We start from the raw sequence: 25,298 nt of genomic DNA, 5'->3' as shown, positions 1-25,298 counted from the left end.
TCATAAAAGACCACAAAAAGGCAAAAGAACAGAAGGACAAATCTACTACAGTAAGCATGAGGTGATGGGTGATGGTGATGATGATGCAGATACTTGGGTATCCGTCCAAACAGCACTGGTCACATGTAATCCCTTTAATAGTCGTCGTAGGTATTCACGTCTGTGAAGTATGCGTTGGTGTATGTTTTTCCGGCAAGCTGAGGGTTGAAGTACTTGTTTCTTTCCTCTAGTATCAGGTTATTCTTATTGAATGCCTGTGGGTGAGAGAAAACACGTACATATGTAAAACGTCTTGAAATGTCCTAAACCTTGTATTTAAAAAAAAAAAATAAAAAACTCCTCAAACAGGCTTCATTGTGATTAGAAAAGCCTCAACATATTAAGAATAAACAAAAATCAAGCAGTTTTAACAAAATACATGGACGTTTCACTTTACATGTCAGAGAATGTGACCAAAACGAATGAGGCCAGACCAAGCCAACTTAAGTGGATATCATGCACTGTAATTAAATCAAATGGTAAGATAAGAGGCTTCTAGGTTGTTAACAAGTAAGCAATTGGCAACTAAAGTTATCACCTGGCTGCTCTCTCCATAAAAAGTGCCACACAAATGAAAGATCACTGCATTGTGATGACAGTAACGAATGACAAAAAAAGTCACAAGGACAAGAGATTTGTCTAACAGAAGACGAGATGACAGGAAAAAAAAATGTGAAAATATATGCAGAGCCCAACAGCGTGCATACAACAGAAAAATGGGGGTGTCTGAGGGGTGGGGGCTGGGTAAGGCAACAGAAATGCAAGGAGATACACTGCCCTCTCAAAAGCCAGTGAGTAAGACTATGGGTGGGGAGGATGGCTTATGGATGGTGAGGGGCTTGAGGGGGGAGAGGGCATTAGCGCCGGCCGACCTGACATACGTGAGGGGGTGTCTTGGGAGGGTGGCAGAGTTTGGAAGGAGAAGAAGAAAAAGAGGAAGAAGAGGAAGAAGAGGAAGAAGGAGTAGGAGTAGGAGTTGGAGAAGGAAGGTAGGTAGAGAGTTGTAAAGTAGAAGGAAGGCTGAGCTCTGCTCGAGGGTGTTAGTAGAAAATCTCCAGGCCACACGGCACGCCAATGTTAGAGGACAGAGGTTGGTGCAAGCTGTGGTCGTCCAGGGGCAACAGTACGGAAACGTCAGGCTGCAAAGAGGAATGGGCAAGAATCACACTGGTGTCCTAGGACTGAGTGCACCAGCATTTCCTTCATTTCTATTCACACTGGTGTCCTAGGACTTAGTGCACGAGCATTTCATTAATTTCTCTTCCTTCTGCGCTGTAGTGCACTGAGCTAGGTAGCAACAGGCCAAATATTTGACTAGGATCTTTTCGGATGATATTTTGGTCTGGTACAGCAAAAGTAGTCAAAACTCTCAAACATGACGGATTTTGTCAGGTGCCCGACTGAAAACTCAAATACTATACCTTCTGGCCACTGGACCACTAGAAGGCCATGGGGGCAAGCGTAAAGGCAAAGATCTCTTGGCAGATATTTCTGTTGACCACTAACATGACAAAAACTATGAAAACCTGCATTAGACTCAGGGGCCGAGACCTAATCATTATCATTCAATGACCCATATTACATGAAATACATCAGCATAACTGCATACACTGACACTGGCTCGTTCCTGGTTTAGTGCATAACCATTGATGCAACTGACAACTTTTCTCTGGAGTTGTATGTAGTTGATAACATGTTGGGGGTTAGTCTGTTATTTCATGGTTCTCCCATAACCACAGATACCTCACTGTAGTATGAATGATTTTGTGTATTTATTTTGAGCTGAACTGCTGACCTTTGTTTCTTAACCGGTAAGCTTCATTATCTGTGAGATGGAAACCTTTTTCGCTTCATGGCTTTCAAGGGAAGACATATTACAGGTCTTCTAAATTGTCATCTATTTCTGCAATTCGCAAACCTTATTTCTCACACTGCAAACTATTCAACAGCAGCATTGACCAACAAAATCATTTAAAATGTTTCATAGCGTAAATGAGATGAATATTTTTCCCTTGGTAGGGAGGTAACTCTGGGCCGAGCGGCGGATCGTGTGGGCACTGAGGTACTCGCTGCCGTAATTAAGTACATTTTCTCTCCACATGTAGTGGATGCCTGCGCTTGTCTTCTGCACTCGCAAAATGACTCAACATGCTTCAGTCCTATTAAGGAAAAAAGGCACTCGCTCGAGAAAAGATGCTGTAAAATAAAATAGTACTCAACCGCCTAAGGAGGGAGCACATCGCCAGTTTACCTTGAGAGCGCTTGATTATTCATGACTTTTGGAGAAAGCAGTGTATGGAGACATGAGCACTTACACAACGCTTCACATCGACAAGACACAAATACACTCACACACACACGCACACAACTCACACGTGCACAGACACACACACACACATTCAGCTGTAAGTAGTGGTTCTACATTAAAACACATGATGAGTATGCTAATGGTTTGATGAGAGAGGGTAAAAGAGGACACAGACCTTAATGGCTTCCACAGAGTCATACTTGTCCAACTTGTTGATGTGGTTGGTGATGCTGGTGTTCAGGGGTGCTGCCGAGATTGGGTGGATCACCGTTGCATCGTGGGATTGCTGCTGATATCTCTGGCAGTAGGTGTACACCAGTAAAGTCACCAGGCAACCTAATATGGAGCTGCTCAGTCCCACTGCGATCATGTGGAACACGTTAAAGTCTGTCGACAGAGAGAGAGAGTGATCAGGGTCACGGAAATCCCAGAGTAACATCTACAATGCAACTGGGAAAAACGGAAATCCGCTAAAGGTCTTAACTGTTGCAAAGCTACACTGTGTGCTACAGGCAGCGCTGCTAACTCACACTAATCAAATGAAAACAGTTAAACTAGGAACCCCATTGAACTCAGTTCACGTTCTTAAGAGATTACTTGAGCACTTACTAGGATAAGTATAAACTTACATTTTAAGTACATTGTATCAAAACCCTTAATTACTCACTCATGCAAGTACTTTGTACCTTCTCAAAACTAAGACTGATCACATATGTGAGTTCAGCGAACAGCATCTCAAACTGATGAATGACCACAGACATATCCAAACTTTCCACCAGGACAAAAACACGCCTGGCCTGCCTGGTCCCATGCCACAGGGAGAAGCCTCGACTGTATTCTACAGCTAGGCTCATTAGAAATCTATCAAACTAAGATGGCATGAAACATTTACCTCCACACCGCCGGTCATCCTGACTGGAGCGTGCGATGGATATTTCTGCGAGAGGAAAGAAACAAGGTCAGGATGGGGAGACACTGCACTCGTTAGGGTGATGAATAGCAGTCCACGAAAGAAGTAGCGAAAAAAAAAATCCTATATCCTAAAAAGGAATGGATAGTCGTAAAAATCTAACGGCTGATAATTAAAGCGGCACCTGTAGAGCTTTATGATAAGCTGTGCGACTCGTTAAAATAAAATGAAGTATGTCACTTTGTTGTAATGACCTGTAATAGAATGTAACTCAGGAAGAAGGGCCTGGGGTGTTGGAGGGGACACATAATATTTTTTCCAGTTTTGCACTGAATGTGACAGGAGTTTCACATCTCCTCTTTACTAAGGGGCGACTGCGTGCGAGAATGTGAATCTCCATCACCTTTCCTTACTCTCTACTGCTTACCTCTGTGCCAATCAGGCGATACTCGATAGGGAGCGTGCAGAGTTATTAAAGACTTGGTGCTCTTCCTTTGCCCTCACACATGAAGGATGAGTATCTCGAGTCGCCCTCGTGTTTGTGAATGCAAACGATACTGTAACGTATCACTGTAATGCATTTGTTCGATCTGACTACTTAGTCTCGGATTAGGGGGGGTGGGGGTGAGAGACAGAGGAAAAGGATGAGGGCCTAATTATCCCCTGCGCAGCTGCAGCGATCGATGGCTCTGTGTGTCTCGCGTTACAGGGCTGTCAATAAAGGGAGATCCCTGCTTGTCCGCTGCTCAATAGAGTTTTCAGAGCCGAGCGCCGACCTACCTGGGATGAAGTTGGAGTCTAGCAGGCAGGGCCGCGTCTCGCTGCTGTTGCCCGAGCACTGGTTGCCCGTGGGGAAGAGGACATCGCAGTGGCGCAGGCGGCTCTGGGCACCCTGCGCATCACAGCGGGTCCACTCGGACCAGTCAGACCAGCTCTCTAGAATGGGGAGGGGCAGAGAAGCTTAGTGAGCACAATATGATCAACCTGAAATAATACTCTAGAATGAATCAAAACATACAATACAACACCTTCACATTCAACATGCAAAGGCTAAAACTAGCTTACACTTCATTTAAGGGGAACATTAAGTAGATCTCTACTTCAGGTTTTCCAAGGGTCAAAAGCTAATTATTTTCTTAATACTAATGAAATGACCCATTAATTGACACCAATTAAACTCCAAAAACAACCTAAATAGTGCCATAAATGATATTCTTTATTTCTAGGGTGAACAATTAAGGTCTAATGAAAGAGCTACCATGTTAAACAATTTAAGATGAGATTACGGGAAACAGCTTCCACATTGAGGGTCCCTTAATACATATTAATGAGGTTTGCAGGTTTTCACAGATGAATTAAGTCACTGTATAAACCTGTATGAACTTGGTGTTGTATAGGATTGTAGTTACTCTTAGTGGACATCTGAGAGTTTGTCTCAGTAGGGATATTGAAAGTTTCTTGAATATTTTTCTTGAATATTTTATAAAGATAAACACCTGCTGACAGATAGTTGACTTTCCCATCTGGGCTATCACAATAAAGTATTTTTGAGGAACAAAACATCCAATGGTAAGGAAATAACAACGACTTAGTCACATACACACATTGGCTAAAGATACACCTGTGAGGTCAGAAAGCACTAAAGGGTCAAGCCAGCTCCTGACAGGACAGAATGGATGACCGCATTGCAGTAAAACACCCTTCTGGGGCTTCACATTCACAGCAGTATCCGTCAGCAACCCACACTAACATTCCGCTGTATTCGTCGGCAACCCACACTAACATTCCGCGGAGTGCCTTGGAGAGTGCCCTGCCACAGACTCAGTGTAATTAACTGGGTGATGGAGAGGGGCTGGACGTGGCAGATAAAAGGTCATCAGAGAGCATCTGTCGGGGCACGGCTAATGGATGGGTTGGCATTTGCATAGGGGAAGCGCTTCTCCCAGCATTCTGCTCTTAACCCTCTCATGGGCCCTGATAGGTTGGACCTCGTCCAGTCACAAGATCACCTCATCGGCTTATTTTACTCATTTGAATGCGTTCGCTTGAAACAGGATATTAGGTTTCTAACGCTTGCAAAGGGTGACATTTAGATTTTTTTTGTGCAGTTCTCGCAGGTGGGTGTGGCACTAAACCCTAGCTACATACACACATACACACACACACACACACACAGAGACACACACACACACACACACACACAGCATTTTTGCTTGTTTGGCTTGTATATTTCTCTCTTTCTCTCTCTGTCTCTGTGTGTGTGTGTGTGTGTGTGTATGTGAAGATGTGTATTTTGACGGTGTATATACCTTTGAGTATGTAAGGCACAGCTCTGCAACAGAAGCACAATTGAGGGTGTGCTAGACTGTGTGTATGTGTGTGTGTGTGTGTGTGTGTGTGTGTGTGTGTGTGTGTGTGTGTGTGTGTGTGTGTGTGCGCGCGTGTGTTCGGCGTGTGTGCGCGTGTGTGTGTGCCTGTGTGTGTGTGTGAGTGTGTGAGTGTGAGTACCTGGACATGTCTGTGTGTTGCACAGCGCCTCCTCAGTATGCAGTCCAAGGCAGATGTCTCCTCCGTAGGCAGGTGGGGGGTTACTGCAGGTGCGTGTGCGCATGTAGTGCCCTCCTCCACACGTCACAGAGCATTTGGACCAAGGTGACCAGCACGACCAGCCCCCATCCACTGTACATGCAAAGACAACAGTCACCGTAAGGTCTTTTGCATGTATTTTCGGACGGAAAAGCAGGACCAAATGCTAAATCAGAAAACAGGGAATCTGAGGAACAAGCCTGTAAGGAAACAAAACCAGTGGGAAGCCTAACCTTTTCACTGGCAGGGATGTAGATGTAGGCCTTCTACAACAAAAAGTAATAACAAAGTGCCAAAAAAGTATTTTCTATTGAAGAATGGGAAACTAGCAAGACATCCAAAGCAGTTAAACCATAGTCCTGCTTCAATGCTCCACAGAGTTCAACATAAAGGAAGTCGACAGAAATTATGCCAGTATGTGTGTGGAAAAAAAAAAGCTTCAGAGCGTGCTTGATATAAATACACAAATATATAAATAAATACTCCATCCACCATAATGGCTTGGATTTGTACTTTGATCATCAGCTGCAGCAGAGCAAGTCCAGAAATACACATATCTGGCGAGCACTGTATGCCTATGTAAGGTAAAGCAGTGGGACACCAATCACCTTCAACATGCACTGTGTAATTAGAGGAGTATGTGACCTCGCCTGTGAGGCCAACAGCATAGTGAACAAATGACCCAGATGGCGGCCGGATGTGAAACAGACCTGGGCCACATCTGGGCTGAAGCTGGCCGCTGTTTAAGGACGACTGCAGCACAGATGTGGGGTGCAGAGTAGAAGAGTGTGCTGCATGGTACTTACAGCTACCAGACCCCCCATCCCCTGGTGGACTAACCCTGACCCCAGCTCTAATTAACGAAAGTAAATGAACCATCAGTCTCCCCCCAGCCAACCCCCCCTACTCCGGCACACCCTACAACCCCCCCCCCCCCCCCGACCATCAGATGTGACGGCCTGGGAACTAGCATTGGCGGTAATGAGCACTGGTAAAAATTACAACCACCTCTCTGCCTGATTATTCCCCTGTAAACAAGTCTGTTTATGTGTCGTTCTGTGTGCTCTGCTCTGTATTAGGAGACCTGAGGCTGAGACAGTCTAAGGCTGAGAGATCCCAGATTTTTCTTTCTGAAAGGAGGAGGAGAATTCCACAATATTCTTTCTGAAAGACAGGAGGATTCCAGGATGTTCTTTTCTGAATCTCTGGAAAGTTCCAAATTGTTCTTTCTGAGTGACTGGAAAGTTCCAGAATGTTCTTTCTGAGCGGCTGGAGAGTTCCTAAATGATCTTCACGTTGTGAAACCAGAGACTGACTGCTATGTCACCTAGTGCATTTTATAGCAGCTAAAACTAAAATTTCAATCCTGAGTACACACTGAGTGGGTTTATTCCTTGTGCTTTATAAGAGAGCGTAAGAGAGAAAGGATGGGAGACAGAGGCAGAAAGCCAGAGACAGGGAAAGAGAAAGAGAGAGTGAGGGACTGGAAAAAAAAATCTCAAAATTGGTTTTAAAAGAGGCGACAATCGTCGGAGAGGGTGTAATTGAACACCTCAGAGGCGTTAGTCATCTTCCTCTGTAATTTCTCTATCTAAAAATGACAGATCATTCAATTTCTGCCACCGTATGACAGATCGTCTCATCTCTTACAGGGGTGCCAGCAACAACAAAACGATTCATTAGCTTCCAAGCCAGACGAACCCAGGCTGGAGGACCCGCATCCCTCTCACCAGCTTCTCGCATGACACTAATGTGTTTCAAAGCTCCATCATTGAGAGCATTTCCTCACCTACTGGTTCAAAACACCCAGAAGTTAGTGAGCAGAGGAGGAAAATACCCTCACCTCATGGCAGGTTCCAATTTCATCGGTCTTACCACTTTGGTCTGAGATTAGGTGCAGTTATCCCTATTTTGTCCGATTGTGATCTCTTAAAATTAAGAGGACTTTCGTTCACTTATGGCCAACCACATCCTCCACATCAGCACACAGCCACAAGAAATTGTTCTCCGATAAACTCTGCTGTTCTCCGATAACTCTGCTGTTCTCTGATAACTCTGCTGTTCTCCGATAACTCTGCGGACTCTGTCACATATCAGGCCCTGATCTGGCACGGAATCACAGCTGTCTGGAGCAAAAACCCACACACACACATGCTGAACATTTTCACATGGCCACCTCAGTCACTTCTCCTCCACCCACACTCTTCACTGCTTCTTCGGAAAGTGAAAGCTCCACCACGTCACAAGGCCAATGACTACTAAAGGACTCCAGATGTCACCTGAACAAGGTCTAGGACAGGTCTGTTCTACAATCACCTGCTATTGGTGAGCTGGTTTTATATACCAGTCATGAAAGCTCCCTGGATTGTATGGGTCAACTACAAAGGGAGACTTTTACCTTTGTATGGAAAGAATGGTGTGGGGGCACAGACCAAAGAGTCTTTCCGTTGAGACATCACATGATTGTGTGCCTCAACTGGCCCTGCACAGGATGGAATGACCATCATGGAGTAATGTTTTTCTGTTAAAATGTGCTTGCGCCATTGACACACTCCACTGCATGACTAAGCAGAATCAAGCTTTGGGTCTCCTTCACTGAACCTGGTGCACAGTGAGTGTGTCTTGTAACGGCACACTCATGGATACGATGATGGATAGTTGTTGACGAGGAGCAGGTCTTTAACGTAGCTGTCAGACGATGCTGCCCTCTTCCCCTAATGGAAATGTGATTGATAATGATCTCCCCAAATATTCGCACTTGTCTGCTTGCGTTCACGTTTTTTTTTTCCCGACAGGTGTCCTATAACACAGCAGCACATTGCCTCTCAAGAAGATGAATTTCCTCCTTACATCCGAGAAGAAGTGCGTGCGACTAATTAGCGAACAACCCCCACCAACCCCCTCCCCAACCCCCCACAAGTGTGTGGATTAGAGGAAGCGTATTGTGTCTAAGGCTTCCTGTTGCTTGGAGAATAATTATCCTCCCATGTAATTACACACACAAGGAGCACATGGGGATTGCTCTCCAGATTCCTAAAAGAAATTGAGGTCTGAACACCCTCCAACAGACACATGCTTTTAATAGTGTTCCCTTCTTCTTTAAAAAAAAATTAAAAATGAAAATACCTGTGTAACTTTTTCTTTGGGTTTTTTCCTAATTCATTTACTGCAATTTGTACCTTGAAATGCCTGAAGAGGAAAATGTCACATCCTTTGCACAGCAGAGCTGAGGTTATTCAATCTACTCCGGTGGAAGAACGCAGTGCCCTGGGAGACTCAATGGCACACGTATGCGAGCAGTGGTCTGAGTTTGTGTTTGCAGTGTAATCACAGCGAAAACACATTTGCAGACGCATCTGTCACAGAAATCCCATTTTCAGTGTGTGACACGATGGAGTGGGGTCTTAATGCGTGTATGCAATGCAGACCATATGGCAGTGAGCTCTAATGGGTGGGAATGTGAATGTGTTGTCGTATATTTCTTTTCCCCACATTTGTTTATATGAGTGGGTATATGCATGTGTTTGTGTTCTTGGGCATAACTCCCTTACAAGGGGAACAACAGAATGAGAAATGCTTATATATGTGTGTGTGTGTGTGTGTGTGTGTGTGTGTCTGTGTGTGTCTGTGTCTGTGTCTGTGTGCGTGTGTGATTGAGAGAGAGAGAGAGAGAGAGAGAGAGAGAAAGCGTTTGTGTGTGTGTGTGTGTGTGAGAGAGAGAGAGAGAGAGATAGCGTGTGTGTGTGAGAGAGAGAGACACACACACACAGAGAGAAAGTGTGTGTGTGTGTGTGTGTGTGTGTGTGCTTCTCCTAACCTGGGCAGGGTGTCATGTTACACTCCTGGTACTCCTGAGCAGGCCCCAGGCAGGCGAGGCCTCCGTACTTGGGCTTGGGGTTGGTGCAGGTGCGCTTGCGGCTGCGGATGCCCTGGCTGCAGTCTCGGCTACACTGGGACCAGGAGGCCCACGCCGACCAGCCGCCATTCAACGTCAGGCCTGTGATACGACCAGTGCGCAGGATTTCACCTGGGGGGGAGAAAGAGAGACAGAGGGATGGAGAGAGAGGGATGGAGAGAGAGGGAGAGAGAGATTGAGGGGGAAAGAGGAAAACAGGAAGAGGAGAGTGAGAGAGATTGAGGGGACAGAGGACAAGGAGAGAGAGGGAGAGGGAGAGGGAGAGGGAGAGGGAGAGGGAGAGGGAGAAACAGAGACAGATTGACTTTTATTGACAAAACTCTCACTTAAAAAGCTTTAAAAATCAAACCAATAACCACCAAGTTTTCAGGGTTGTTACTTGTATCACATGCCTCTCCCACACAACCCCATTTTTCACCAACTCCTTAGAGACACGGGTAGGGGGCCACATATCCAGTCTCATTACCAGAACACCAAAACACAAGCTCCTGCTTTTACTTAACTGTACAGGTTCTGCTAACTCAGAAAAATACCAAACACCAGCCTTCCAAGACACTCTTTGGGAGCTTGTATTTGCAAAGGTAAAACTTGAAACATCTGGGCAGCATTATGGGTAGTGTCAAACCTCTCCTGTATCGCAGAAACAAGAGGCGACCTGGGAGCTTCCCCATGCTCAGACCAGAGCGCTAGTCTCGTATCATATGGTGACTGCATAAGGAGCCCCTGCTCTACTGCTGTTTTGTATTCATTTTCCTGCTTCAACTAAAGGACAGAATGTTCACGCAGTTGCGCCGTGACCTTTGTTTGTACAAGCAACCTTGGAGGGGTGTGGTGGGGGTGGGGGGGAGCAACTAAGTTTTTGTGTGTGTGTGTGTGTGTGTCATTGTATGTTCCTGTGTTTGTGTGTCCCCGTGTGTTTGTTTGAATGTGTGTGAGTGTGTGTATTTTTGCATATTAACATGGGTGTATGCATCTCTGTTTGTGTGTGCGCATATGCGTATCTGTGTGTGTATCTGTGTGTGTATCTGTGTGTTTATTTGTTTGTGTGTGCGTGCGTGTGTGTCTGTGTGTGTTCGTGTGTGTGTGTGTGTCTGTGTGTTTGTGTATCTGTGTTTGTGTATCTGTGTGTGAGTGTGTGTGTGTGTGTCTGTGTGTTTGTGTATCTGTGTTTGTGTATCTGTGTGTGAGTGTGTGTGTGTGGGTGTCTGCATGTGCGTGTATCTGTGTTTGTGTATCTGTGTGTGAGTGTGTGTGGGCGTGTCTGTGTGTTTGTGTATCTGTGTGTGAGTGTGTGTGTGGGTGTCTGTGTGTGTGTGTATCTGTGTGTGCGTGTGTACATGTGGCTCACTGGCATGTGCTGACAGCCCCTCTGTGACTTGGCTCCTTATTGATTCCAGGCATGGCAGAGGACTCAGGAGCAGCAGCAGCAGCAGCCTTGAGTGTGACCTATCCTCTTTATCCTCTCTCTCTTCTCTCTCCTCCACACTCCCCGCCTTTACAAGACCACTGCGCTATACTCCATTATCAGCTCACACCTTCAAAACAATGGGCCGCTTCCTCCCGTGCCAAACGACTCGACACAACTCAGTAAGTCAAGCTACAAAACCTTGCTGGAGCACACACAGTATTTCACTCCATTCTTTTACCATTCTGATGTCCTCTATTTCTTTATCTATTTCTTTTCTCTGGAGATAACAAAGTGGACCCTTTTGGCCTTTGCTTGGTGCCAGGTGAATATTTCTCTCAACGTTAAGCTTTACATGATGAAAAGTAGAAAATGAGACTATTGCTTGAAAAACATCACTACACCTTCACAATGCATGTTCTAACAGCTCCAAAGGCCTTCGAAACTTAAGACACGGTGGATCGACCGTGTCCTAGTTTTAATTTTTTTTTTTCTGTGACACTTTCTCCTTTTTCTTGAACTATCAGATCAAGGCTGCTTCTCTCCAGGGAAAGGGAGGGGTGCATCATTGCGTATATAATCCAGAAAATGATTCACTTGTGTAGATTACAACGCACGCTTCTGACACAATTCCCAGAGCAGCGGAGGCTTTGTCAAGCGGCCGTCGAGAACTGTCGGGGGCACTTATTAAAAGTTAGAGAGAGGGCAATTAAGTGCTGCTCCCTGATGGGAGAGGGACGGGTCGCGCCACGTTTACTTAGTGCGCCAGCGTATGAGAAAAATAATTGCTGCTACATACTGTACGAAAGTTGTGGGTCGTCAGGGACGACCGAGATATGAATATAAGCCCCCCTCTACTGACCCCCCCTCCCCCTCTGTGTGATTCACTGCCTTTCTGTGGATTTATAGATCAATATATCTGCCCTCACAACCTCTGTTAATGAGGAAGAAAGAGATTTTCCTGTTGTCTCATTGGTACCTGCCAGGGGCTGTGGAGGTCCATCAAACCATAACCTGGCTCTGGTTGTGTATCGGAGGTACCTGATGCGATGGTGTTTAGCTCGAGACAGACGGTGAGATCAAGGGTGGTGGGGAAGAAACTGTAAACAGTGGGGAAGCTATTTTGAAGCCTCTGCCAGTATCATTGAGGAGAGAGGGGGAAAGAAAGCTCCAAGAGCCGTTATTGAGTGGACCGGTACGGTGATGAAGGCAAGAAATAAGTTGTTGTTGTTTTGTCTAGAGGGATCTGACCTTGTGATATGTTGTGAGGGAGAGTTGAGGCTCAGGCCGAGGTTACCCACTCGGACACTGAGGAAAAATGGTGGCATCTCTGGCGGACCGTGCAGTGTCAAATTACACTCGGCTGCGCCATCATTAGTATTGTCCTCCGGCTCGCTCCACTTTTGATATAAAGTGGTGAGAGGCCTCAAGGCCTGCACACCAAGCCCTTTGGGTTTTGGCCAATGTTTTTTTTTTTTTTTTAAATGACACTGGCATAAGACATAAGGCCATTTTTCCCCAGGACAAAACCTACATTAACGCTACCGAGATCAATTGGTATTGTCCAGGAACCCCAACTGCAGCAGTTTTGTTTTAGCATTTCCAAAACGATTTGCTGACGTACTGGCACAGCTGAATGAATAAAACATTCTCAGTTCATACATTAACTGTGAGAGTCGTTAAGAGCGGTCAAAGTTTTCAGTCAAATTTGCAAGTAATTACCTGATGGCCGTCATCTGAGCTATGAGCAATGAAACTTCATCTTATGCCAACATGACCTAATTAACTTACGTCAACACTGACTAACATGCCCATCAGGGTAACAGTGAAGGTCTGAGGAAAGAGTATAAACTGAGGAAAGGGATTAAACTAGGAGGCTCTGATTTCCGCCATTTCCCATCTTTCCCCTGAAAAAGATCAACACTGAAGCTTATCTGCAAAAAGCAGATTTGGATTTCACCTTTGCTAAGGGAAGTGGCTTCAAATAAACGTTCAATCTTAAAATGTTAGCAACAGGCGATAGCATGGAAGCTTTGACTTTTTGAAAATACTGACATCAGACACACAAAAGGGGCAAAAGCAGGAAGTACTGATAAAGCTCCTCATATCTCTGTCTTCAAAGTGGCTTTTCTTCACTCTGCATCTTTGGAAAGGGCATTAGGCTACGTATGAGAATGACACGGATGCACGCTTTTCTCTCTTGAGGCCCGAGGTAGTTCAGTCTATACAAACCAATCCCTACAGGAATATTATATAAGAACATCAGGTAATGGTTGGCCTTCTTTGATATAGCGGTTATTAAGTCTTTAATTATTGATTATTTGCAGATCCTTTTAATAAGTCACATTTACATCCAAAGCGATTTACAATTGAGGAACAACAATCAAGCTTTAGTAAGTTGATAATATCCACTATATGACTGAATGTAAAAGCATTCTAAAGCGATTATTGTCATCTGGCTTCCCATCAACCAACATTAGGACAGGACCCCTCCTGTCCCTCTCTGGCCATGCTGCCTCTGTGTCTGTACCCATCGCCCTCCCCCCTCCCTCAGACACAACCCCATCCAGCCCCCCCCCCCCCCCCCCCAGAGTCACTGCTGCAGTGCTGTGTCACGCTGTGCCTTACTGCCTGTCTTCAAGCCACTGTAGCTTATAGATTCAAATCGATAAGGAGAGGCCCAGTGGCAAGGCTTAATCTTTATCAAGTGGCAGTCCATTCCTTTCTGCCTGCTCATCATCTCTCCTCTCCTTTCCTCTCCTCTCCTCTCCACCCACATCCAAGCCATCAATACACACACCTTCAAGATGGAGGTAATTATGGGTGGATGTGGCCCTTGGCTTGATTTAAGTTAACCACTGGCCTCTGGGCGCGGGGAGAGCATTCATCCTGCAGGAGAGAGTGTGTGAGAGGGGAGATGAACGGAGCTTTCTCTGAGGAGAGGCAGCGTAGCGCATGTGGATATCTGTCAGGAGTGATAGGTGCTAAAATGGAACAGGGTGGTGGCATCATCTCTCTCTCCTTCTGTATCTCTACTTTTCACACATAATATCTCTCTTTCTCTCTCACACACACATACACACACACACCTTCTCACTCTCTCTTTTTCTCTCTCTCTCTATCCATTTAGCTTGCAATCCCTCTCTCTCCCTGTCTTGTTCTCGATCTCTTCCTTTCTCTCTCTGTCTCTCTCCCTTTCTTTTTCCTACTAACAGACAGTGAAGTTCTTTGTGAGGAGAAATGGTGCGTGTGGTGGGAGTTATAGCAACCATTAAGGACTCCGGGAGGCTTGTTTGTAACTGATATAGACTGATTTAACTGTCATTGTTGTTCAATGATATTAATTTGAAACCCTTTTTTTATTTTTACAGCCAGTCTCTCTCTCTCTCTCTTTTTTACTCTCTCTTTCTTTCTACCCATGAGGTTAGGTATGCATTGTGTGCCAGACTCATTCAGGAAGCCACTAGGACAACATAATTGCACTGGACTGCTTTAGTATATTATTGTTCCACTTTTTAAAAGAGGTGCACCCTATTTTTTTCAGTTTCAATGGCGTCATTCTCTTCACACTTCCAATTAGAGCTCGAGTCATTTAAGTCACAAAAGCAGGCCTTATTTCGCCCACTGAGTTTCTAATAAAAGTCAAAGTCATTTCTGTAAACGAGAAACTCAATGTTTCTATTGCCGTGGAACATTTTCAATTAACACAACATTTAACACAGCCTCTAATGAACTACACAGAGTCTTTTCTTGATTTCATCCATTTTTAGATGAAAGCTCTTTTTAGAAGTGACAACAAAGACGACTTTAGGAGGGTGTGTGTGATGGGTGGGGAGTGAGTGTGTGTTTGTTTGTGTGTTTGTAGGATTTTTAATCAGACTCTTAATTGAGTTGGCCTCCGCATCTGTCACTGTTGGTTCACATTTACCACCCCGTGGTTTTTCACATCAAATGTTTCATTGGCGCCGAAGGCAAGTTTGTGACGTAAGCTTTGCTTGCAATGTGGACCTTGGGTTTTGTTTTGTGGTTGTGCTTCATTGAAAAGCGTTGCTGGGATCCAGTCCTACTGGATGGCGGTCAGATACTGACTGTGGGGGTAGACAAAAAGGAGTTGCCTCAAATACTGGACTACTTTTAACAGTTTTTACTTTTTAAGTACCTTTAATGCCTCAAAAAAACAACTGGCTACTGAAATCTTAACCCTAGTTTGCGTTATTACTGCTGTGGTTTCTCCGATATCCAGATGACAGCCTCTCTCCCCACAGCCCACACTCCTGATAAGCTACATCAATTAGCAGCATGTTTATTTGCATGTTTACCACCTCTAGATCAGGAAATGAGAAAACACGGCGAGCCAGCTGAAAGGGAAGTGGGTTGGTGGTGGGAAACATCTGTGGAGCCGTGATTTGATACCTTGAGAGGAGTTTTTTTTCTTCTTTTTCTTTCTGCTAAGGTCAAGAGCTGCGGTTGTCTCTGTAGACTCCCAGTTCATTAACACATTTGTCTCGTCTCATCAGTTCCAGTTCCAGAGAGAGAGAGAGAGAGAGAAAGAGAGGTAGAGAGAGAGAGAGAGAGCGAGAGAAGAGGCGCAAATGGACTCAGAAACACTGTCAGTCAATAAGATGACACTACATTCATTTACATGGCAAACTCAGGAAGCCGGGCAAACGGTTGCAATGAGTCACCATGGACTAGCAAGAGGTAAAGGGATGCTAGAGGGGTGAGGAAGGGAGAGAAAGTGACAAAAAAGGTAGAGAAAAAAAGAAGAGACATGAAGAAATTGAATGAGAAAGAGAAGGATTGAATGAGAAGAGAGGGGGAAGACAAGAGGTGAGAAAAAAGAAGAAGAAGAACAGGAGGAGGAAGAAGAGGAAGAAAAAGGAAGTAACATGGACATGTGTGAAAGTGAGAGATTGAGACGCCGTTAGAGTGAGAAAGCGAGAAATGAGGAAGCGGAGAGGAGAAAATGAGAATGCAAGAAAAAGGGAGGAAGAAGAAGAAGAAGAAGAAGAAGTAGAAGATGTCTTTGAGGCTGTGCAAGAGAGTGAGTAAATGTGTATGAGTGACTGTGTGAGTGACTGAGTGACTGAGTGACTGAGTGACTGACTAAGTGAGTGTGTTAGTGAGTGAGTGAGTGAGTGTGTGAGTGAGTGACTGAGTGACTGAGTGAGTGAATGAATGAATGAGTGACTGAATGACTGAGTGACTGAGTGAGTGGGGGATCATGGACTCTCACCATCAGTGGAGCAGCCAGTGGAGCCGTCGCTGGAGCAGTAGCGCATCTCGATCCGCTGTCTGCCCACCTCCAGGAGGTTGGGGTCGGGCACACGCGCCTTACAGGTGTAGCGGAAGCGCTGCTCATAATGGCCGCCGTTGTCCGAGATGTTGACCGGGGTCCAGGGCGTCCAAGGAGTGGTCTTCTTCAGATCAGGACAGGGGAGGGTGTTGCAGGACTGGTACTCCTGTAAGGGAGAGAGAGAGAGAGAGAGAGAGAGAGAGAGAGAGAGAGAGAGCGAGAGAGAGAGAGAGGGAGAGAGAGAGAGAGAGAGACGTTTGGTTGTTTGTTTACCCTTTTCCCTTCACAATACAGGACGTACCTGTCTATTCATGTCCAAAGCTTCTGCAGCACTAAACTGTGATATGATGGTGCTAGGAAAGCTGGTTTGAATTTGAAACTAAATATGAGAGAGAGTTGAGATTGCATTAACATCAATATCACCATAAAATATCATCATATATCACCATATATCTTCACCATATCACCATAAAATCACCAGAAGCATTGAATCAAACAACACAGAATCAAAGTCATTTGAACATTGTCTAGTCAACATGGGTACTCCACAACAGAGAACCAAACACTACATCAGTCCTGTCTACCACAGAGACCACAAGCCCAGCATCAGTCATGTCTACGACAGAGACCACAAGCCCAGCATCAGTCATGTCCATGAGACCAAAAGCCTACGTCAATCATGTAGAAACCTCCTGTGGTAAGTGTGTGTGTGTGTGTGTGTGTGTGTGTGTGTGTGTGTGTGTGTGTCAAGAGTGGCTGAATCGCTGTCGTGTCAAGCTTTTTTTCGCTAGCTCATATGAAATATTTCTATTACGCCCTTTGCTGAACATGGCAGGTCACAAACAAGCCAGACAGAAAAGGTCATTGACCAGCTTTAATTTATCACAAGGCTTAGGCAAGGAGGAAGGAGGGAGAAGACTAGATCATGAAAGAAAGAAAGAGGAGAGAGTGAGAGAGAGAGAGATAGAGAGCTACAGAGAGAGATAGAGACAGAGAGTGTGAGAGAGAGAGAGAGAGAGAGAGAGAGAGTGTGAGAGAGAGAGAAACAAAACAGCTATGCACAATTCAAACTGTCATGTTGATTTCAGTTTGATGCTTTGCCACTTACCAGCCTGTGGTGTGGGCGCATACCTTCAGTGCGAGAGCCAGAAGAAAAAATACCACCGTCAAGCTGATAGCTTGTCTCCAGAACTAAAAGATTCTTCTCTAGAACATGGAACCCTCTGATGAATGTTTCTTTAAACACTCTTCTTTACGGGGATTTTGTTTATGCAAAAAACACTTTTTAGGTAATTTAAGAAAACAGGGTTTCTTGTGCATGCTGAAAAAATACTCCTTTGTGGCACCTACAGCTCGACTCATGCCATAAAATCTACAAAAAGTTGTTTCCCGTAAGACAGCGATTTTTAATGAAAATCAGCTGCCCATGCACAGATGCTCTACAATGTATACCGTGTGCCCTTTCTGAGGAGACAGGCGCAGTAAATTTAGCTCCTGCTTGGCTGTGTCCTCTTTTCAGTTCCATGAAAGTACTTCAATCACTCAAGCCGTTGGTGCACAGCGATAATACACACCGCTCACCAGGTCTACATTCATAATGATCTAGAGCCTCTTCAAATATTAAAGATTGCCATTTAGGCATCAGAACACGCTCTGACACCTTAAGAATAAATAGAGGTGTGTGTGTATCAGTGTGTGCGTGAGTGTACGGAGGGTGGGGGGTTATGAATCGCTGGTAAGCGATCTGTTCATCCGGTGGGGGGGAAAGGTTGATACAGCCATTTTTCCTCTATTTATTTATTTATGCTGAGCAGACCTTGAGTGATTGCCAGACCTTGACAAAATAAGATAAGAGTCTTCGGTGTTCATCCATCAAGTTGTCTGAGGAAGCTGGAGTGGAGCGAACAGTGACGCGCACACACACACACACACACATGTGTAGAAAGACACACACGCCTAAACACAGACACACACACACATATGTAGAAAGACACACGTCTCAACACACACACACACACACACACACACATGTAGAAAGACACACACGTCTAAACACACACACACATCGACACACAGACACACACACACACACCTTTAGAAAGACACACACGTCCTAACACACAGACACACACATGTTAAAAAGACACACACGTCTAAACACACACACACAGACACACACACAGACACATATATATAGCAAGACACGCACATCTAACCACACACACAAGACAAACGTGAACCCTTCTCCTCATACACAGGCCTAAATACAAATACAGCTGAGCTAAAAGATAAAGTCACCCCAAGGGTAGCTAGGCAGTTGACAAGAAAAAAGAATGAAAAATCCGAAAGAATGGGAAGAAAAGATAATTTCACGTTATAAAATATATAGAAGTTAGATTTTTAAGCTTTCAGCATGACAAGCAGTTTGTACTTGAATGCTATTTAACAAGGAACAGTATGTTTTGAACTGTGGTAGAAAAAGAATACAAATCATTGTGTGAAGATGCATATTTGGTTTTCAAGTCCCCTGAATAACCATCTAAATGAAGTCCATATAAACAGTATGTAGTCCATTTTAAGTAAAGGTAGCGAAACCAAAAGACAAGCAGTCATCGCACTGTCAAACAGGACCAACATCATGGCCGTTCTTTTGTATGTTGTCAATAGAATTGGTTTCACACTTTCATGTGAGCCATCTACAAAGCCAGAAATCAACACCCAAACGGACAATATGTTTTAATTTGCGTGTGTGTGTGTCTGAGAGGTAGAGTGTGAACTAGAGAGAGTGTGTGTAAAAGAAGAAGGGTGTAAGAGAGAGACAGTGTGTGTGTGTGTGTGTGTGTGTGTGTGTGGTGAAATTAGTTTTGGGAAAGAGGTGGCTGTGGACCCCACCATCCCAGCACAAACTGTGTGAATTTCTAATGACAGACTGCGAGCCATTCTGTCACAGTGTGAAAGTGTGTTTATGTGTCGGTCAAGGACCTAATTAGAGGCTTCTTATACCAAACTCCACAAACAAAAGTGTTTCTTTTTAAAGTGTAATTTCAGAAAGAGACGGGTGGGTTGGCGGGAAACAGGTTTATTTTGGGCTGTTTGGCGATACTGGGCTGTTTAGGAGTAGACATCTGGCAAGGCTTTGTTTTCTGTCACGTGAGATGCTTAAGATGAAGGCAGGATTAAAGAAGGCATACTTTCACTCGCAGCAATAAGATAAAAAAATATTTATCGAAAGAAGACGGGTCGAGAGACGAAGAGAATTGAGTACTGAGCCCCCACACTAAGACACTACGACTCAAGACTCACAAAGAGTTGTGGCGCGTGGGCATGAGCATATGAAAACCCATTAATATGTCTTGAGATGAAAATACATTTCTAATAAAATATTCTCAATAGGAGAAAACTTTCCTGTGGGAAATAATACTGCCTTTGATCCCATCTCCCTTCTATAGGGATAATAAAAGCACATTAGCGGTGGATATCCAGGGGATCGCTGCCATTTCACCCTGAGTCGACAAACCAGCCTGTAACATCTCTGTTTCCAAAGAATTACCGGAAAGTGATAACTCTGCAGAAGTCAGCGGGACATGACGGCAAGCATGTGGGGACGCAAAATTGGATTCAATTAAGTGGCGGGTCCCCACTGTATTAGCCAACTGGGGCTGTTCATCCACATTAGCGACAGTGAGCGAGGCGGCGAGCAAGGCGTTTGGCTGCTGGAGTGCTTGATTGGGTGGTGCGTGGGACATCTGTTGGTGGGTTAGTCGGCACCGTGTAAGGCTGTGATGTTCGAGAGCACGGAGGCGTGGCAGTTTCAGACACCCCAACATGCCTCTGGGGGGGGGCAGAGAACATCACGTCTTTCCTCATCAACGTTTCCAGCCGGTTCTGTCTCTCTCTCGCTGTGCTCACTCCATCACTCTGACTGTTGTCACTCTCTCTTTCTCACACTCTGTTTCTAACTTCAGTATGCTGTGTTGGCATGAAAGGAAGTGAAACATGTAACTATCACTGTAGGCAAAAACATTATTTCCAATATTCTGAATGCATTAAAATAACCAATATGGAACAAAATGTGTGTAGCGACCTCTAAATGTTGATACCTCAATGACACCTAAAAACTGTATCACTCTTTTAATCTCTCTTTACACCAATTCCTCATTCTGTTTTTCTCAAATTTTTCCTCAGCTATTTCTCACTATCTCTCCATTTCATGCCTCCCGTTTCTTGTTCCGTTTCACCCTGCTCTCCTCCTCCTCTCCTTCACAGTCATATGCTTGCCTCCGCCGGCTTCGCCTCCACATCTGTGTGCCGCTCTCCTTCCTGTCTGAGCGGTTCCTGGTGCTTATTGTTCTAGGTGTTCCAGCAGAGGTGCTGGGGAGCGAGGAGGGGGAGGGTGGGGGATGGGAGATGGGGGGAATGCGGGGGACAGGGGGAGGCTGGAGACCGGTCCTCCCAGCGGATGTACTGCTGCTCTTCTTCTTCTTCGCTCGGCTGTGCAGACGTCCGCCACCTAATGATGAATTGAACCCCAGGCTCTCAGGGGATTCATAGACATCATAACATTCAATCCCACTGTTTATTTCTCCAGGGCTGAGGGAAGACTGAGCTCAGAATGCCTTTCTGTGTGTGCATGTGTGTGTGTGTGGGTGCGCACGTGCGAGTGTGTTTTTGTGTGTGTAATAGTGTCAGAGACTTAGACCATGTGTTGCAGTTGAAAGTATGAGGGGGAGGGATAGAGGGATGCATAGATAGATAGACAGAAAGAGAGAGAGACTGAATATGTATGTTAGTGTAGGTATTGGAGGGAAGCAACGTGTGTGTCTATGTGTGAGTGTGTGTGTGTGTGTGTGTGTGTGTGTGTGTGTGCGTGTGCGTGTGCGTGTGTGTGTGTGTGTGTGTGTGTGTGTGTGTGTGTGTGCGTGTGCGTGTGCGTGTGTGTCTTTGGGGGTGGTGTATGAATGGGACGGAGGGGGCAGGCAGAGAGAACAGAAAGAGAAGAATACAGCTCGATGCCTCTATCAATCTCGCCCCTCACCGTTCTCCCTCTGAGAGTCCCCTCAGCACCGAGCCTCCTCTGTGTGCTCACACAATAACCCAGCCCAGGGAGCCATCAATTAACCAGGAGGTAGAGAGAGCATCTCTCACCGGCGCCGTCTCACCTGCGACACAACACCCCACCCCTACCCCCACTCGCAACCCCACCCGCACCCCCCCCCGTCGCCCGGGCTCCAGAGAGAGACGAATGCGCTCAATTATCAGCCCTGGCAGCACCGCGCTCCAGCAAATGAGGCCTGTGTAGTTCGATAGCACGCTTCCAGCCGGCCATGATGAAGGCTTTTGTCATGCAAGAACGTTCCTCCCCAAATTCCCCGGTTTTGTTGTCGATTCAAACTGACTTTCAATCAAGCAGAGGTCCTACTCACTAGGGCCTGCTGGGGTATCGGCACCTGGGACTTCACTATTGACCCAGTTCACTTAGAGCTCTGTGCCATGTCGGCTAAGCTCTATGATGCGATGGGAGGTGCACAAACACACACACGTAAATGCACCAAAATACACCCAAACAGATACACATGCAATTGCACCTGCATACACAAACGCACACAGACATATAGCACACCTGCACACAGAGAGACAGATACAGAAAGACAGACACACACACGTAAATGCCCCCAAATACACCCGTACAGAAAACCTGCACACACACACACACACACACACACACACACACACACACACACAGATACAGAAAGACACACACACATATCCACACACACACCAAAAAGAGCCCTATTGACATACTGCTTGACATTATTCAGTGCCTGCGGAGGCAAGTCTACCTCGGGCGGCAGAATCCAGGGCTTCACTGCTGGCCCGCTTCACTCGACACTTGGCCAGCGCGTTTGCTAATCTTTACGCTGTCTTAAAGTGTTTGCTAATCTTTACGCTGTCTTAATACGCAGGGAAATAGCCAGTACTTTGGGGGGTCTATAGATCATAAATAGATCGTAAACCACGATGCCAAGACACAGAAGCCGTCTGGTGCCTTTTTCATGATGTGAGAGAGTCTGCTTCTTCACACAGTTTTATATTATGGGATGTCTTTTACAGACACAACATCAGTGTTTCACACTATTACCCTTGTTAAGTTTAATGGCAGCTGCCCACATGTGCGTGTGAAAGATAAGAGGCTGGCCCACCGTGGCTGCCGGGCTCTGAGTGCTCATCACCACCGTCAGCGCTTCAGCCTCCTCATACACACACACACAAACACACAGACACACACACACACACACACACACACACACACACACACACACACACACACACAGACACACACACACACACACACACACACATACACACACAAACACACGCTTCATCCTCCTCATAAAAACGGGAGGAGTATGCAAACACATGCCCCTGTTTACAAAGTGAAATAAGTCATCACTAAACCCCTGCCAACTTTGGCTAAATCCTCCTTGAGAGTCGCCAGCCTCCAAAGCAGACTGCTTATCCCACAGACCACTTCAAACGTGCGTGAAGACGGAGTGGGGGAGGGGAGAGGAGAGGAGAGGAGAGAAGAGAAAAAAAAAACATTCTGCGAAAATTTCGCCTCAGAAGTACCATCCTGCTGCTTGCCGTCCTGCACTCAGAAACAGATGTTAGCCATCTTCTGTCAATTAATGCCTGACAAATACCTGCCCAAGACGACAGGTGGGCACGGTAATATTAATGTGGTGAGACACATACACACACATGCGCACACACACACACGCGCACACACATACATACACACACATACACACTCCACTGCTATGCTCTGGGGATTCACTCCACTGCAATGCTTCTGTATGCATTCTCTCTCACACAGAAACCCACACACACAAACACACACACACACAGAGCAGAACCCTCTTGACATATTGGCATATTCAGATCCTCCACACCAGTGCCATCGCATACCAGCTGTGTGTTTACTCAGCTTCAGAGGGTGGCCATCATAATTATCAACACACACACACACACACACACACACACACACACACACAAGCACACACACTCACTCCGCTTCCCACTAGGAACATCTCAGCAGATGGAACAGGAGGAAATGATTAATACCATCTCTCCTAACCCACGTCATTATTTCCCTACTCCTGATTGACAAAGTAGACCGCATTATGAGCACTAACACTTCTCATTAGAAACACGGACAGCATAACACATGACAGGTAATGTAAACATCTTCTACCAACAAGTGCTGAGGGATTTAGTTATAGCTGTCAGCACAGAGGCACACACAGTGACAGAGAGGGGAAATTGCAGCTGTTTTATCTCTAAATGAGACTCCACGCCACCCCAATCAGCTGCACATATAACTCATCACCACGCAATCATGCTCAGATTCATTCATTCAGCCCTGCAGCGCTTCAGAACAGGACCAGAAAACAGGGGACAACAGTCTCTCTCTCACTCTGTCTCTCTCTCTCCCTCTCTTTCTCTCTCTCTCCCTCCGTGTCTCTTCTCTTCCCTCTTGTCTACCCCCTCCCCTCTCTCTCTCTCTTGCTCTATCTCTCACTCTCTCTCACTCTCTCTCAGTGTCGCAGCTTCCCAGGGAGAAGGAGCTGACAGAGATGCAATTACATGTAGCCAAGCCAGACAACCTCAATTAAAGTCTGTGCCATGGCGGAGAGCAAGGGATGATGTGGGTCCATGGATTCAAATCTAATGTAATGGAGAAGAAGAGAAGCAACCGTAGAAATGCCTGGCCTCTGTGACACCCCGCTAATGTGAGAGACACTGAGACACTGGCTGTAATTGGTTACCTCCTTGCTCATGAACTCCAGAAAGACATGTTGGAAGCAGAATGGTAAATAGCCTCCTTTCCAGAACTGGTAGCCCATACTGGGAAACATGCTGCTGGGGGGAGCCCCTAAACACACACACACACACACACACACACACACACACACACACACACACACACACACACACACACACACACACAGGAATACATTCACACACAGGAATACACACACTCAGCTGACTCAGTGACACTGGTGACCAAGGAAAGCCATCATGGCATAACTGGAATAATTTGGATCGTCAAATGTCCTCTGCCTGGTGGAGGGCCAGAAAAAGCTACCCCCCTCAACGCTGAACCACGTGCATGTGTGTGTGTGTGTGTGTGTGTGTGTGTGTGTGTGTGTGTGTGTGTGTGTGTGTGTGTGTGTGTGTGTGTCAGGTTGGGGGCTCACTCAGCCAGACCCACTGAAGTGTCACGTACAGAAGGGTGGGGGGGAGGAAGAGAGCTCCACTGGGACTCTTCTCTCGAGCTGTCAGAGAGCTGCTTGTGTGCAGGACAATTTTATCTTCCCCATCCTAGGCATTACTTTCTCCTCTCTCTCTTCTCTCTCCTCTCTCTTCTCTCTCCTCTCTCTTCTCTCTCTTCTCTTTCCTCTCCAAAAATGGGTTCTGCTCTATCTCACTAAACCGGCTGATTCCTGTGAGTAATGTCCGAAGCAGGGCCGGATCTGGGCCAGATGTAAGCCAGATGTGAGCCAGACCTGAGCCAGAGCGATTCAAGACTAAGCCTCTATCTCCACCTCAGGCCAGGCAAAATAGCGTTTTACGAAAGACTAATTGTAAAATATTTTATAGAAATGATCTATGCTGAAAAAAAATCTTTTACAATTAATTCTATATTTGGCTCCAAAATGGGCTATTTTGCCTGGCCTACCCTGTCTGACCCGTATTTCACCGCTGCTTCCAGGAAGGCTATGAATGGCTCTGAATTGATATGAATGGTCAAATCCCTGAATCATGTGACTGTGCCAT

General features: G+C 45.8%; 1 protein-coding gene across 1 annotated transcript in view; it reads right to left on the bottom strand.

Moving 5' to 3' along the window:
* sema5a (sema domain, seven thrombospondin repeats (type 1 and type 1-like), transmembrane domain (TM) and short cytoplasmic domain, (semaphorin) 5A) overlaps window positions 1-25,298 on the bottom strand; it is a 108,949-nt gene that overhangs the window by 1,085 nt on the left and 82,566 nt on the right. The window contains exons 16-22 of the mRNA XM_080855311.1: window positions 16,401-16,626; window positions 9,661-9,870; window positions 5,766-5,936; window positions 4,038-4,193; window positions 3,240-3,284; window positions 2,523-2,734; window positions 1-254 (exon numbers count right to left, since the gene is read on the bottom strand). The exon at window positions 1-254 is cut by the window's left edge and continues 1,085 nt beyond it. Of these exons, the coding sequence (XP_080711437.1) occupies window positions 135-254; window positions 2,523-2,734; window positions 3,240-3,284; window positions 4,038-4,193; window positions 5,766-5,936; window positions 9,661-9,870; window positions 16,401-16,626 (1,140 nt within the window). The 3' untranslated portion in view covers window positions 1-134. The remainder of the gene's footprint in view (window positions 255-2,522; window positions 2,735-3,239; window positions 3,285-4,037; window positions 4,194-5,765; window positions 5,937-9,660; window positions 9,871-16,400; window positions 16,627-25,298) is intronic.

The sequence above is a fragment of the Sprattus sprattus genome (genome assembly GCF_963457725.1).
Source record: "Sprattus sprattus genome assembly, chromosome: 17".
NCBI classification, from domain to species: Eukaryota; Metazoa; Chordata; class Actinopteri; order Clupeiformes; family Clupeidae; genus Sprattus; species Sprattus sprattus.
This window is presented reverse-complemented; position numbering and strand designations above follow the sequence as displayed.